This window comes from Eleutherodactylus coqui, chromosome 1 (genome assembly GCF_035609145.1).
Source record: "Eleutherodactylus coqui strain aEleCoq1 chromosome 1, aEleCoq1.hap1, whole genome shotgun sequence".
NCBI lineage: Eukaryota > Metazoa > Chordata > Amphibia > Anura > Eleutherodactylidae > Eleutherodactylus > Eleutherodactylus coqui.
Window position 1 is genome coordinate 461,017,671 of NC_089837.1, and position 16,299 is coordinate 461,033,969.

At 36.4% G+C, this 16,299-nt stretch overlaps 3 protein-coding genes across 7 annotated transcripts in view; all 3 read left to right on the forward strand.

The window, feature by feature from the left end:
• HOXC4 (homeobox C4) overlaps positions 1-16,299 on the forward strand; it is a 113,023-nt gene that overhangs the window by 4,190 nt on the left and 92,534 nt on the right. For 3 of the 5 annotated variants that reach the window (XR_010787280.1, XR_010787276.1, XR_010787269.1), the window contains exon 2: positions 2,276-3,575. The exons of the other annotated variants lie outside the window; for them this stretch is intronic. The gene's annotated coding sequence lies outside the window, so the exon portion shown is untranslated. The remainder of the gene's footprint in view (positions 1-2,275; positions 3,576-16,299) is intronic. 5 annotated transcript variants of the gene reach the window in all.
• HOXC9 (homeobox C9) lies at positions 5,161-8,670 on the forward strand. Its single transcript, XM_066584271.1, has 2 exons — positions 5,161-6,404; positions 7,917-8,670. Exons 1-2 carry the CDS (start codon positions 5,840-5,842, stop codon positions 8,159-8,161), a joined length of 810 nt encoding a protein of 269 aa, XP_066440368.1. The 5' UTR covers positions 5,161-5,839; the 3' UTR covers positions 8,162-8,670.
• The window catches only part of HOXC8 (homeobox C8), a 4,136-nt gene continuing 2,995 nt past the window's right edge, over positions 15,159-16,299 (forward strand). The window contains exon 1 of the mRNA XM_066584270.1: positions 15,159-16,135. Within this exon, the coding sequence (XP_066440367.1) occupies positions 15,700-16,135 (436 nt within the window). The 5' untranslated portion in view covers positions 15,159-15,699. The remainder of the gene's footprint in view (positions 16,136-16,299) is intronic.

Consider the following 16,299-nt stretch of genomic DNA (forward strand, 5'->3'; position numbering starts at 1 on the left):
TCAATCCATTTCATAAACCAACAAGACGTTGTATACAGTCATGTAGCATGCATACATTTAGGTAATCTTCAGGATAGATATAGATAGATAAATAGATAGATAGATAGATAGATAGATAGATAGATAGATAGATAGATAGATAGATAGATAGATGGATGGATGGATAGATAGATAGATAGATAGATAGATAGATAGATAGATAGATAGATAGATAGATAGATAGATAGATAGATAGATAGATAGGAGATAGATAGATTGATAGATATAGATCACATGAAGCTGATTAAAACAATAAAATGTATTTCAGATTTTCACTGAAATAGAGCAGGCACAATAAAAATATCCCGTATACTCGTTATATGTATGTAAAGCTATATGAGTGTGCATATATAAGTATGTATGTATGCAAGCTATCTGAATCTATATATGTGTAGGTGTGTATGTATACCATATGTATGAATTAATATATGTTTATGTGCGTTATCTATCTATCCCATATGTTTGTTAGTATGAATGAAGGTATGCATGTGTACTGTTTGATAGTATGATAATTGAAACCATTGTGCAAAACACACTCATATGCAAAAACACATGCACCGGAGTATTTTTTATACACAAACGAATCTGTTCATACATTTATGTTGCTTGGATAATAGTCATGTGACATGTGAAAGCGTGAATGCATGTGTATATGTCTCGCAGATTTTTTATTCTCCTTATATAGTGGTTCCTTGATACAGGAGTGGTATTTTGGAGAGGGAAGCAGAAACAATGACAATATCATTTCAAGTGCAGGGTTTCCAATGAGACTTATGATAGTGTATATTAAACAAAGCAACATGACTACCATTTACTCAAAAAGCTGAATGGGGGAAGTCTACAATTTGATGTCAGTTTAAAGAAAAGGAGTTTGCAAGTACATTTGAAGGGAACTTGTGGCTCTTAAGCAAATTTGTGCTAGGCTGTAATTGCACTAAGGAATTTTTAGTACACCGTGCTCAACACCACTGAAATTAGTCTGGAATCCAAAGTCATTTCACATGAAAATTCCCTCTAGGGGACTGATGGCCATTGTAGGAGCAGGTAGAGGCACTTTATGGCTGTAGTATTATCTCTCTCCTAGTCTTCTGAGGTCTTTCCCTTTGATAGTTGGTGTCTTGTGTACTTCCTAACCCCCCACAAACAGAGCATTCTCTGTCTGCTGGAAGGCTAGAAATCATTGCATTGTACTCATCTGCCAATGTACTTTCTCACATGGAAGTGCCATTCACTTCACACACTAAAGCATTACAACTCAGGCCGCTTCCTTCCTGGCTCTATGCTAGTAAACATCAACTGTGTATTGAAAAGATAACTTAAGAGTTATACACAATCATAATGTTAGCTGTTACATGTTATTTTCAGATCATCAGTGGAGTTCAGATGGCATCTGGTGATTGCCAAGGAGTTAATTTTTTAACAACTGAACTTATAATACTAATTTACATTTTCTTTAATTTTGTTTTCTTTTAACCTCGTGGGATAATGGTAAAAGTAGGTTTGCCATTCTAGGTAGAAAATATATAGATATGTAATTGTGTGCAAAAGTCTATGTAACTACCTGTATTTCCATCCGTCTGTCTGTCTACCCATTTGTCAAGGCTTTTTGTCTGTCTTTCGATTGTTATATATGCATATCAGTTTGTCTGTCTGGTTTATTAAGCAATGAAACACATGCCATCATATAATTTTTCATAACTTGCTTTTGTGCGTGTAGATGTGTATGCCAGTTTCTGTCTGTTTTATACATTGGTAGATGTATATGAGTGTATTTTATGTCTGTACTAAAGTATTTACCTATCTATCGAAACACGCCATGTATCGCCATATACTTTCTATGACTGGTTGTATGTATGTACCTAGGTACGTGTATGCATAATTATTTGTATAATTATATGTATGTAGGTGTTTACATTAAACGTGCACCTAGTGCCTTTCTATCTAGGCCCATACGCTGTAAAATATCTAATAATTTGTTGTAAGTATGTATCTAGTTAGCTATATGTCTATGTAGAGATGTATGCATGAGTGTATATCCTAATCTATCTATCTATCTATCTATCTATCTATCTTTCTATCTATCTATCTATCTATCTATCTATCTATCTATCTATCTATCTATCTACCTAGGCTCCAAATTATATTGTATAATTTCTAATTATTAGATTTAAACGTGCAACTACGTACATATGTTTATAGACATATATGTGTGCATTCTATCTATCTATTTATTTAGTGAAGAGCAATTTGGACCATCGCTATTGTATAGACTACTTAGGCGAAGTAAACAAGGAAAAGAAAATCCATGGCCTCCTGAGGAACACAATGTAAATAGTGATATTGTATACACAATGCACATTGATGAGGACAGGTTAGACAAGCGACACACTAACTACGCAAGAAATAAGGAATATTATGAAATACTGAACTCCCAGACGACACAAGGACAGGACATTTCACAAAGTGCTGCGACAACTGCTCATTACCTTGATTGTGCTGCGTCCGGTCTGTGTTAATTGTGCTGCTCATCTACATATTTGTATCAAATATTGAACTAAATCTCCCATTATATCCAAAAAGTACAGAAAAATGTTTATGTATTAAACCGAACTTGACGGTGTTTATTGAACCATACCATGGAGACAGCCAAGCCACAAAATGGATGCTTGGAGAGAGCATTTGTCTGTCTGTCAAGTATGGCGTGAATGTGTCTGCTGCCTGCAATCCAAAGACCATGATGGATAAACCAGATCACTGACAAGTCCTTTGGAAATCTCTGGGACAAAGGGTGCTATGGCTCCCATTAACAGGATATTATATTGAGGTGATTCCTTTCTCTCCCCACCCCATCTGCAATTTTCAGAGCTTCCCCGTGTAAACTCATAAAACCTGCAACTGGGAGGGAAGGAAAAGGGGGCCTTCACTTCAATGAGTTTGCTTTTTATTCCACAGGCCTGTGTCTTCAAGACATCTTGGCTATTTTTTTTTCACTCTCCAAGATGCTTGTGCTTCCATCCTTCAATTCCCTGTGCGTTTCTTTTTTAAACAAGCAGGCTCCCCAGAATGAGTGAAAATATTCATACTGTATACATCATAGATTTTCTTAAGGAAACAGATATATAAAACCTTCTTCCCTGGATATTATTTATAGAGGAAAGACACAGAGCAATGAGTAAGCCTCATTTTCAGCATGACAGTAGCATTCACCATGAATAAGCCAAGGGAGAAAGTTGCAATAAAAATTCAGGGGATCCCACATGGTAATGTGAGAGTGTTCATATTTCCAGTGCACTTGTGTTTTTTTTCTTCTGTGCTGTGCTGAAGATCTCTATTTGGAAAAATGAAATCAGTAGCCAAGCTCAGAGTCAGGAGAAGGCAACTGGACTGGATTATTAGAGGCCTGTAAGAAAATAACATATGGGATATGCATATATGCAAAACACTAGGACATAAAAACATTATGGATAAGGAGTCATAAGGCGATTTCCTCAGCAAACGGATCTTCATCTCAAAGGCTTCAAGATTCTGCATACAAGGTACTGTGATCACGTTTCACTTCATTTCTATGTTATGCAGATCTCAAATGGTTAATATGTTAATTTATTGACGTGTCTGGAGCATTGGTAGTCTGTGAACTTCATTGTTCTTGTACTCTATGAAGAGATAATTTTGCAAAATATATTAAGATATTATTGTGCTCAGTGCTATGCAGCTGAGCTGGTTTCATGTGGTTTTACTCAGATTTTTTTTACATTGTTGGTAATAGAATTATGCATTAAAATGGTTCTATCTATCTATCTATCTATCTATCTATCTATCTATCTATCTATCTATCTATCTATCTATCCATCCATCCATCCATCCATCCATCTATCCATTCTTCTTTCTTTTTTTGTTAGATGGATAACATGCTATGTGATAATCTTGCTTTTGGTATTGCAGATCATTGTGCCAGTGTTACACACGTTACATGTAGGAATCGCTTGTGTTATGTATTATTGTGCCATATTTGATGCCTTGTGTACTATGACGGACTGTATAGAATTGAATATCAGCATAGTTATGCTTCATCTATTGGTTGAATACATATAAATCCTCTATTGTGTGTGCAGATATTATTGAGAGGTTAGATTTTCCTGGTGTAAATACAAGCAGAGATTGCTGTACAGTTACGAGGTTGAGTAATGTCTGATAATATATTCTTCATCTCATCATGTGCAACTTAACGAACCTCAGAGAATCCTTGTAGTGACAGAGATGCTTCTTATTGGGGTCTCTCACAGTGGGAAAGATATGAATTAATAAAAGCATTGAGTCAGCGAATCAGCTCTGAATATTCTCTTTCTGTATGGATTGTGCAGGCATTAAATATACATTTCATTATGCCTGTACAATTGTTTTATCTGCTGCTTGAGTCTTTATAGATGTCATGCTTTTGGGTTTCCTCTGTGGAAGTGTAAATCTTGCAGAATTCCATGTATTTGCTCTTATTATTTAAGTTGCTTGTTATGAGGATGGAGTAATTATGCTTTGTATGAATTGTATATACCATATACTAAACAAAAGATCAACATTTCGAAAATCTATTAAGAGTGTATTCTACAATTGCCCATTATTTACTGCAGCTCTGGCTTTCCAGTACAACAGTAAAAATGAGATTTATCAGCAATAAATAGACTCTTTATGCCCATCATTTGGGACAGAATAAAAGCAATATATTTCTAATATCACAATGCACGGTGTCTCCACACTTGTGTGTTCAATTGTAGCCGAGCCCCCTGTGTTAAATGTGAAGGAATTCTTACCCAGAATTAGGGGGGTTATTTAGTGCCAGGATCCAATGCAAATATAACGGTGGCACTGAAAGTTGGCCCAGGGCATCATTCTTATGGGATTGTCTTTTACCCCTCAGAAATTGCATGAGGAACTTTGCTATAACTTTTGCTTTTTTTACAGTTGAAATCCAAACCTTACAGTTTTGTTTAATGAACGACAAGTTTATGAACAATCCAATGAGCCTCGTAAATTTTTTATTGAAGGACATAAAAACATCCAAGCCTGAGCAGACGAATACAGACATCCATTGAAAGATGGGAGTAGCTTAGCACTTTTATTCTGTGCAAATGTCTCTACTATGAGATCTTTACCCCCTTCTTTTCAAAACTCCTCTGGCTTTCAGTTGCCTGGATTTCAATGCCCTGCTGATTTGTAAAGAAATATACCAACTGCTACATTGAGGCATTTATAATACACATCAGCCAGTGACATTGCAAAAAGTGAAACCCAGTTTATTTTCTTCCTAGCAGCCTAAATAGCAGGAAGCTGTTAAACGAAATGCAGAAATCATAATGTATTTGTAATGAAAAGCTATGTCCTGGACTGTACTATATATCCATTCTAGTATGCTGGCAGCATTACAGAGAGGAGACAGAGATGGATTGCGTCAAGAAATAGTCCCCTTGCCTGCTTCCCATGCCCCTGGCACTCACATCTCCCCAAGTTTTCTTCACAATCCCCCTATAAGTGCAGCAGGGCAGCAGATCTTAATAAAGTCCAGCAGCTCCAGGCTTTGATTCTCACGTTATTTCATCATTTTTATGAGAACCAGGCTGTTCAGCTTCCATACAGGGATACAGGCAATGGGACCTGCGCATTGATCTACACTGTATTTTTTTTGGTAAATACAATCACGTGGGAGGCAATGGCCAATGACAAGCTTGAAAGGCTGAAAAAATAATTACCTGCCCTGATTGTTCTATGAGCAGATAAAAAGTACACATACAGTTCATACAATAATCTTATGAATGTAAAAGAAGGGGGAACAATGTCTGCGTCTGGTCCTATCAGCAACTATTATGTGGACTCTCTGATCAGCCATGAAAGTGAAGACCTCCTGGCTTCCAGGTTCCCCACCACTGGGGCTCATCCAGCAGCTGCACGACCGTCAGGATTAGTCCCGGACTGTGGAGATTTTCCTTCCTGCAGTTTTGCCCCGAAACCTGCAGTGTTCACCACCTCCTGGGGTCCTGTGCACTCCCAGTCCTCTGTGGTCTATCACCCCTACACCCATCACCAGCCACACTTGGGTACAGATGCCAGATATATGCGCACTTGGCTGGAGCCCATCTCAGGGACCGTGTCATTCCCAGGGTTTGCAGCAAGCAGCAGGCACTACGGACTGAAGCCTGATGCCTTCCCCAGCAGAAGGGAGTGTGGCCCCGGCGATGGTCGTAGCTACCCGGATTACATGTATGGTTCTCCCGGAGATCTGAGGGACAGGCCACCTCTGCACACCATCCCCTCCCCGGAATCTGAGGCCATCCTTTCCAGCAAACACAAAGAGGACAAGTCTGAATTGGACCCCAGTAAGTTATTAGAGTCATTCTTGTTTACAACCGGAGAGGGGGGAGGAGGAATTATAACATGTACTACAGTCTCCTCCATAAAATGAAATTACCTCCTTAAACCAGGGCCCTGCCCTAAACACACAGCCTGCAGGAAGAAGACCTGGCTGCATTTAAGGGGAATAAAAGAAATAGGAAGGGTTCTATTAGGGCATGCAAGCATGGGTGCACTTTCTACAAGTCATTTATTTCCCATGTGCAGTGTGACACCCAGCTCACGGACACAATTCCACCTTAAATCCTTTTAATATCCCACATTGTATCTATTCAGCACTGCAGCTAAAATGATTCCCAAGGATTGATGCAGCCTCAGCAAAGAGGAAACACCTATCCCTTGCTCATCAACCTGCTACATCATTATTATTGCATTACATGTACAGTATCATTTTGCATTATACTAGTTCCTGGTTTTTCATTTCAGTGTCCCAGCAGATAAAATGCCAAGGAAAGAATATCCTTGCAGGCACTGAACTGTGTGGGACAATTGGTCATTTGAACAAACAGCGTATTAGCTGTGGTTTTATGGTTATGACCAGAGCAGTTCACACTGACACAGGGCTTCCTTTAATTGTACCATCTTCAAAGTTTAAAACCTCTTTGCCTAGGTTTAATAGGCGCCTGTGCCATTGATATATCATCAATGTGCAGATCACAAAGCACATGGGCTAAAAGACAAGAAGACACCTGGCAGTCACACATTTTATTAGTACAATTATAAACTGCTGCACTATAAAAACTCCAAATTATAGCCATACAGGCCCTGCTATGTAATTATATTAAGTGGGACTCGTATACATAAGAATATTCCCACACTGATGGATTTATTGCTATTTGAAAATAATTTACCTTAAAGACATATTTTCATAATGTACGTAACATTACAGGATTACAGTCAATGGATGCTAACACAGAGCACAGGTCATATATTATTGTTAGTATCCGGGAGCTGATCATCATCAGTGCACAGTAAACACGGGCTTACAGATAATCTGCACAATGAGAGCATAAAATGTAATATATATATATATATATATATATATATATATATATATATATATATATATATATATATTCAAGTTGAATACAGCATAAACATACATATCTGCATTCCAACATTTAGGGGCATATTGAGTTCAACATCTATAAAGGAAGCAGTACTTGTTAGAGCCTTTTATGGCCTTGTGACAACAACGTTTATTTTATGATTGCAGGCTGACAATGGCTTCTGCTACTCATGTGCTAAATACCTTTAAGTGCCAATAACCATTTTAGCCACACTAAACGTCTACACAAATGATATATTTAATTTTCTACCATATTCAAGAAATAAAATTGACATTTTAAGTAGCCATTTTGGAATTCGGAGGGTATTCAGTATCAGAATATTCAGAAATAAAAAATATAAATATTTACATTTTGAAATTGATACATTCAATCATGTTCAATTTCTTCTGTATGTATTTCTTCCTCCAGATAACCCAGTGGCAAATTGGATCCATGCACGTTCCACAAGGAAGAAAAGATGTCCTTATACAAAATATCAGACTTTGGAACTGGAAAAGGAGTTTTTATTTAATATGTACCTAACCAGGGACCGACGCTATGAGGTCGCCAGGGTTCTAAATCTCACTGAAAGGCAAGTTAAAATTTGGTTTCAAAACAGAAGAATGAAAATGAAGAAAATGAACAAGGAAAAGACCGACAAGGAACAACCTTAGAGATCCTCCTCACCCATCTTCCTTCTTCCCCATCATAAATATAAAAGATATGTGAAGAAAACATTTTGTTGTGGGCTCAAGCATTATCAGTAATAATAATTATTAATGACTATGAATGTGGAGATCTGTGTTTAGCTTAGATTATAAACACACAGGCATTTTGGAAGCACACGCTTTTATAAAATGCAGTTACAAATGTTCCTCTTCTCTGTCTTTAAGGAAAGAAAAAAATCCAAGAAAAAAAAACAAGAAAGTACTTGAATATTTTTTTTAGTATTTTATTTTGTAACTTATACTTATCCAGTGTTAATTTTTATTTGGAGAAGTTTGTGAGTGCATATTTTGTATAATTCAAATCGGGAAATTACCAGTATGTTTTGTTATAGTATTGAAAGTATCTTGGATGTATATATTTATGTATTTTATTCTTGTCACACAAAAAATAATGTTCAGTATTGTTCTGTTCTGCCTGTAGATCAGCTCTATGTAAATATAGAAGACTGCACTATTCTGCTTTTGTGTGTTTTGTGGTTGCAATTTCACAAAAAGAAAAAAATATATACATCACAGATTGCCCTGGGCCAAAGGAAATCCAGCCTCAGTGGTAACAAAAGTAGAAGCCTATTCTTCTCTGTGTAAAATATATTTCAGCATTGTTGCATTTATGGTACTTACGGTTATTTAGGTTCTTCTGAAGATCAACTCCATTTGAAGCACAAAGCCCCTTCATTCCCTTAAATAGTGATTCTTATTAATAATCAGACAAATATTGAATAAGTAAATGTTCCTCAGAGCACATTCCCCACCAATGGCGGCAAATGCAGCTCTGAAAACATGATTTTAGAGTAAAGCTGTATTTGTTTCATTTGCATCTGACTTCCAAGTTTTAGAATACATGACAGTAATTTATAGTCTCAGTCAAGAGAAATGTCAGGTTTGGACAATAATAGAGGGCCGCATTCCTAATTTAAGTTGCTTCCTGCCAGGACTGCCTGCCTTGGGACTCCAAATGATTGCACATTCGCCTGTTTTGCAGAGTAGCCTCTATGTAAACATCTCCTTTTAGTTTCTAGATATGCATTGTACGGTAATATGTAACTATATGTAGTCAAATTGCAAACTGCCGGTGTTTTACAGAGTTATTAAAGATCTTTATAGGCATGGTGGAGTGATATAGTTAAAGATTTTATAGGTAGGCTGAATGCTACTGAACAAGTAGGCCACTTCACTAAGGATGACTGGCTCAGAACTATAGTGGTCAGAATAGTCATAAAACTTCACAAGGGAGGCAGTTAAATTTATTAATCTTGGGTCAATACGGTTTTAATATTGTATAGTCACAAACCTATATAATGTAAAATTAACACAGCTCAACCCCCTCATAAAAAAGGGATATATGCATAAAATATAATAAACAGGGAACAAATCTGTAAATTAATTTATAGAAGATATATTTATTTCTTGCTTTTTTTATATCACATACTGAATTAATCGCTATGTAGCAATATATGCACTATGTATGGTAAGTGTATACATAGTTGCTGTAGATCAGCATATTGTTTTGTAATATACTCATACATTTGTTTACATGTAGATACACGTATGCGCATATCACGGTCAGTACATTCCTTCAGAGTATATTCTGATACACTTCTTGATATGTACACTTATATTAGTATATTCTTATACACTGATCCAATATATCAATGTATAATATAATCTTATATTCTGAAAATGTCTGCATATTTAACAATATGCAGTATCACTCTATACGTTCATATTATAAACTGGTACATTCTCATATATGAATCAGTATATATTTCTACAGTATATTCCTTTTTCACAGTATTTCACAAATATGTCGCAAGTAAATATAACAGCACATTCCTTCATCTTGTGTAAGGATACATTTGTTGATATGTAGCAGATATCAGTTTCCTTATATTTATTATGTATTGACACCAATTTTTCATACATGATATCGGTATATACTTTTACAGTGTATACGATCATTTATCTTTTATGCCTTCTTTTCTGTTACAAACCGATACATTACAATATATAAGTGTGCATCTAGATATGTGTGTGTGTGTGTGTGTGTATTTCTGTGTGCCTATGTTTATATGTCTGTATGTGTTTGTTTAGCTTTACGATATTACATATTTTCGCGAATGTGTAGCATTTACTTTACTACGTAGCACATTACTTTACTATATTATATTTACTTTACTATATACGTTACTACACTACATATACTTTAGTACTTTTACATATTACTTCACTATATACCATATTTTCATGAATGTGTAGCGATAGATCACTATGACACATGCAACTAATATAGTGATCCATTATATATGAGAGTTATGCACTATATATATATATATATATATATACACACATATGTGTGTGTGTGTGTGTGTGTGTGTGTGTGTAGTGTATAACTCTGCAAAGTAATTATATATAGCAATATGTAGTAATATTTCCTATCATATAATGATGCACATGGAACCATTCCATTATGCAGAGCAGTGTTTAGGAGATGAAGAAGTAGAAGAAAATAAAACCAGGCTGGTGATACAAAGTATTTTCTGATAATAAGACTAATGTATATGTAGAGCAGCAGAATGTAGCAATCTTTAAGGACATCTTAACGTCCCATTTTGAATTGGTTCTCCAAGCACAAGGAAGGGCCCCCGCATTATTATCATTTAAATATATGTCATGCCAAGGACAGATTTAGTGATCTGCACAACCTTAGGATGCCTGACCGCTTCAGCTAGCCAGCTCTTATTATTTCCCCCTTCTGAGGACTTATTAGAATATAAATATAATCTATTTATCCAAGGGGGGGCTTTTGATTAAAAAAAAAGTGATTGAATAAACTGTGAGGGGTTTATGCAGATTAGCACATAACACATACAAGACATACACAAAAACAAATCTGCAAAAGCTTCTCCTCCATCTCCAAGACGAGATCTGAGTTGTCATTGTCACTTTGACAATTGGTCAATCAGTTTAATGTTCCATGATGGAAACTTTGTCTTTCACATGGAGATACAGAAATATATATATATATATATATATATATATATATATATATATATATATATATATATATATATATATATATATATGGAGGGGGCATTAAGGCAACAGGATCAAGTCCATCTGCATGTTCCACTATATACAGGAGATGTTGCAGGATATTTGGCTGCATTACTAAATTGTCAGGTTTATACTGTGGTATACCGCTGCCGGGTGACATCAAATAATCCACAGGCTTTTGTGAGGGAGATAAAAAGCACAGGACAGTGGTGGTTTTAGGGCAGGCTATAGGTATACTTCCGCACACAAGGCTATTGCTTTACAGCCCAGTCTTTCTTCAATGGAGGCGAACAAAACAAGAGCACAGGGCTGGCTAGACGTCTGGCATTAATTGTTTTATGGTTTAAATAAGGTGCATACTCTGCTCTTTGAAACCGGATTATTGGAATGTTTTGTCTACAAGCAATGAACAGGAGACTTCACTGGGATGAGAAATGGTTTTGAAACTGATAAAACCAGAAAGCAGGGGAAGGAGATGGCAGAGAGGTGTGCACCCACTGCTGCCATGTTTATTGCTGCTGTGTGTACAAAGAAGGCAGCTTTTCCATGCAGCCGCCATCAGCAAGATTTACTCTCAGTTTATAAATATACACAAAGAAATCCCAGGGCTGAAAGGCCTAATTCATCAACAGACCAAGCACTGCTCACTCATATCTACACACACGTGCGTTCTCGATAACGTGACGCTATATTGTATCATTTAGCAACTATATGCATTCACATTTACATATAATAGAATATTATATATTATTATATGCATTTGTGTATGTGCAGCTGTATGTATCCTACACAGATACATATCTACATAGTTCACAAAATAAAAAAAGTATATATATATATATATATATATATATATATAGAGAGAGAGAGAGAGAGAGAGAGAGAGAGAGAGAGAGAGAGAGAAAGAGAGTGATGACATACATGGAAACACACACAAACACCCGCACATATATTCACCCTATTTACACACATTTATTCACTATTCACACACAATTTTATATATTATCATTCAAACACATTTTATGTGAAAGAGTAAGAATTAAAATTAATCAAATACACTATAGATTCTGAATGTATGGGTTATATTTGCAAATTCAAAATACAGAAATATAATCTATCTAGCCATTTGTTCTGAACATGCAGGCATTACATAAACTAAGGGGATAATCTACTAGTATACACACACATACACACAAATTATCCTCCATGTTTATCTGCCTATGCATTGCTATATAATATATACACACACACACACACACATATATATATATATATATATATATATATATATATATATATATATATATATATTACTGTACTTAAGATACATAAGAAAAAAGGAAATATATAATCAAAAGAAAAGGCATATATATATATATATATATATATATATATATATATATATATATATATATATATATGTGTGTGTGTGTGTGTATACACACATATATATCCATACACTGTATTGTATATATTTACTTATGGGTACTTTACATACACACAAACAAACACACACACACACACACCCTTTCTCTTGATTGTCTTTCTTTTCTTTTATGTATTGTAATTACAGTGCACATTTCTTCTAGCTTTTGTAGGGATTTTCCAAAGCTATATAACTCCTCTCCTTGTATATACTACTGTCCGGAAGCAACAAACCTTAAATCTCACTTCAACACATAACATAGGTGAAAGTTAACAAAGGGATATGTATGATTTAATGGAATAGATACTTTAGCATGTGAGGATGGGGAGGGGGATTCAAAGTTGTCTTTACAAACTTTTGACACTGGGTGGCACTGTTGCTCAAATTTTAGAACACTTTGGCCAATTAGAGTTGCATTGCATCCCATTACACCTTTGGGCCCCAACTAGACTGTTGGAAAACAAATCAAAACAAATACGCACAACATCCTTCACCAGTGAATGGCGAATTAGCATGTAATATATATAAGAGTGTTCACAAATTACAAGTGGGTCACTGTGATGATAGGCGAGGCTCCCATTTCATAGTAACATTGTAATAAGCTTCCTTGTGTAGAGAAACGCTCAGGTTGAAAATATGGCTAATTAGCTAGACATTGATCAGTCTATTGCACATTAAAGACGTTGTTCATTCATGTTTGCTTTTGATCACAACTGATATTTATTGAGCAGACATCAATGTACAGCAGTCAGGCCAGAGCAGAGAAGACCCATCAAATGAATATCAGAATAAAATTAAACAGATTCAAATGCTCCAAATTCCAACAGAAATACAATAGACTTCACATAGTACGTAACACTAAATATGTGCCTAAAACTTTGCTGATACCTCACAACAATTCAAGATGTAGAGATGAAGGTATATATAGGCAGATAAACAGACAGACAGATAGAAGGGGAAAAGGAAAATGCTTCAGCATACCTATAGAGCTATATATAAACTTTACCAGTAGTTATTGGTGTATGCATGTGAATATGTATAAACACAATATATATGCTGTTTGTGTGTATGAAGCTAGATAGATACTTTATCAGTACAGTTATTGGTGTGAAGGTGTGCTTATGCTTTATACACTCCACGGTCCGATTAACGATACATGTGGGGGAGGTCCAGCTGGCATAAAAAGTTCCACCGTATAATACACACAAAATACCCTATATAGACAAATACATCATAGTACTATATACAGTAACTATGTGTAGTAATGCGATGTCTGTCGAGGGGCATGATCTTTAAGGTCTGCTCATAAATTTAATCTTTACAAATCTAAAAACAGCTCGTATAAAGAACACTTGTATAGAAATATCAATTTGTGTGTTTTCTGTTTCTTTTCTTTTCTGAATATAAAATATCTAAATTGAAAAATATAGAATATAAAGCGCAGAATGTATGTAAATATATATATATATATATATATATATATACATGTATAGATGACAATTTATATATGTATACATATATTTGCAATGAAAGTATACATTATTTTAAGAGGGTAAAAAATACGGCCCACACACACGTGCACATGCAAATATATATATATATATATATATATATATATATATATATATATATATATATATATATATATATATATATATATATGTGTGTGTGTGTGTGTGTGTGTGTGTGCTCTCTATAGTATTTCCTCCCTTAGTTTTGGGGCCTGAGAATGAAGCATTCCTCAGTTTTGGTTTAGTGCTGCCATAAAACTCCACTCTTTACAATAGAGCCTTATCAATGGCGTCTAAACTCTAAACTGTGAGCTTAAACCGGACTGCTTACAAAAGCCCAGCACCAGCAGATGGGAAGAGGAAGGGAATTTCGGAATACAGCTCCGATTTTTCTAATTGTATTTCACGTGATTTCCTTTTATTATTATTTTATTCCCTGATGCTATAAGACCACAATAAAATCGCTATAAAAGTGCATTTCCCTTTGTCTCTCCTACTAAATTGGACTCTACATCCCCTTAATGAATGAAGCCTCCACGTTTTAGTCATTAATATCATTCCACATGATGATTCCTGGTTGACTTAAGTCACTCAGATCCTGTCACAAGACCCAGCAGCAGGCAATCTGGATTAGTAAAGCCATTGATGCAATTGCCTGTGCACAACCTCTGTCCCCTTTAACACTTTTATTTAAGCTTTACTAAGACACTAAAAATGTTTTCTTAATTCCAATAGGACGCCAACTGGTTAGAGAGGAGCAGTGTAGACGTAAGAGGGGGAGCAGGGAGGCCAGTGACGTCATGCTGGGCTACTTGGCTGTATCCTCTTACTAAAGGGAAATATGCAATTTTGCAATAAGGAATAAAGCTCTTTCTACATAGGTGCTCCTGTGCTCCTCACCAATGCACCCTAAATATTTTACCTGTTGAGGTAACCTAGGTTGACCCCACGGCGCATGTATTTTCCCACATCAGTGAAGAGGCTGGCTTGGAAAAAAGAGCACCTAAAGATATTAATGCGCACCTTTCATAACCCTCCCTCATTCATTTGATATTTTTTTTTCTGAAGGCTGGTGTGTTCCACGTCCATCCGATACCCCCAAATCCTTGTCATTTCTTTCCAGCCTGTCTTGCAGGAGAGGATTGATGGATACAAATCGCGTGTGAAAGCTTCACCAGCGGGATTTTAAGGAATTTGCCTGTGGTGTTAAGGGAAGGAACAGTATAGAGGAACTGACAGAGAGAGCTCTACCTACCGACTGCACTACAAGAAGATCCAAGCAGCCCAGAGACACTCCAGCACTATGAGACGTCTGTGAGAGCCTCCTAAGAACCCCCCCTCCTCATCACAAACAAAAACAGGACTTTAAGACAAGCCCAGGGGACAGTTCTCCATTGATCTCTCCCAGAATTAAAGACTTGTATTGTTTGCTATTTTGATTTCTTTTTATTATAAGGAGGGGGGGTGCTGCATCTGTCTTTAATGCAAGAGCCATGAGTTCCTATTTTGTGAACCCCCTGTTCTCCAAGTACAAAGGAGGTGAGTCCCTGGAGCCAACTTACTACGACTGTCGGTTCCCACAAAGTGTCAGTAGGAGCCATGCCTTGGTGTATGGACCAGGCACCACAGCCCCAGGCTTCCAGCACCCTTCCCACCACGTCCAGGAGTTCTTCCACCACGGCACCTCCAGCATTTCCAACACTGGCTACCAGCAGAATCCCTGCGCCCTGACGTGCCACGGAGACGCCTCCAAGTTCTATGGCTACGATGCCCTACCAAGGCAGTCTCTTTATGGTGCCCAGCAAGAGACGAGCGTGGTGCAGTACCCTGATTGTAAATCGTCCTCTAACACTAGCTCTAGCGAAGGACAAGGCCATTTAAGTCAAAATTCGTCTCCCAGTCTTATGTTTCCCTGGATGAGACCTCACGGTTAGGATCTTTTTTTGTTTAATTCCTTATTAATTTGTATTTTGTGCATTATGTATTGTTGTGTTGTTTATCTTTACGTTTGTCCTTTCCACAGAATCATAAAGCAATAGTAAAAATTGTTTTGTGGCCGGAGCTGTCTTCACACCTCTTTTTAGTTTGCTTTT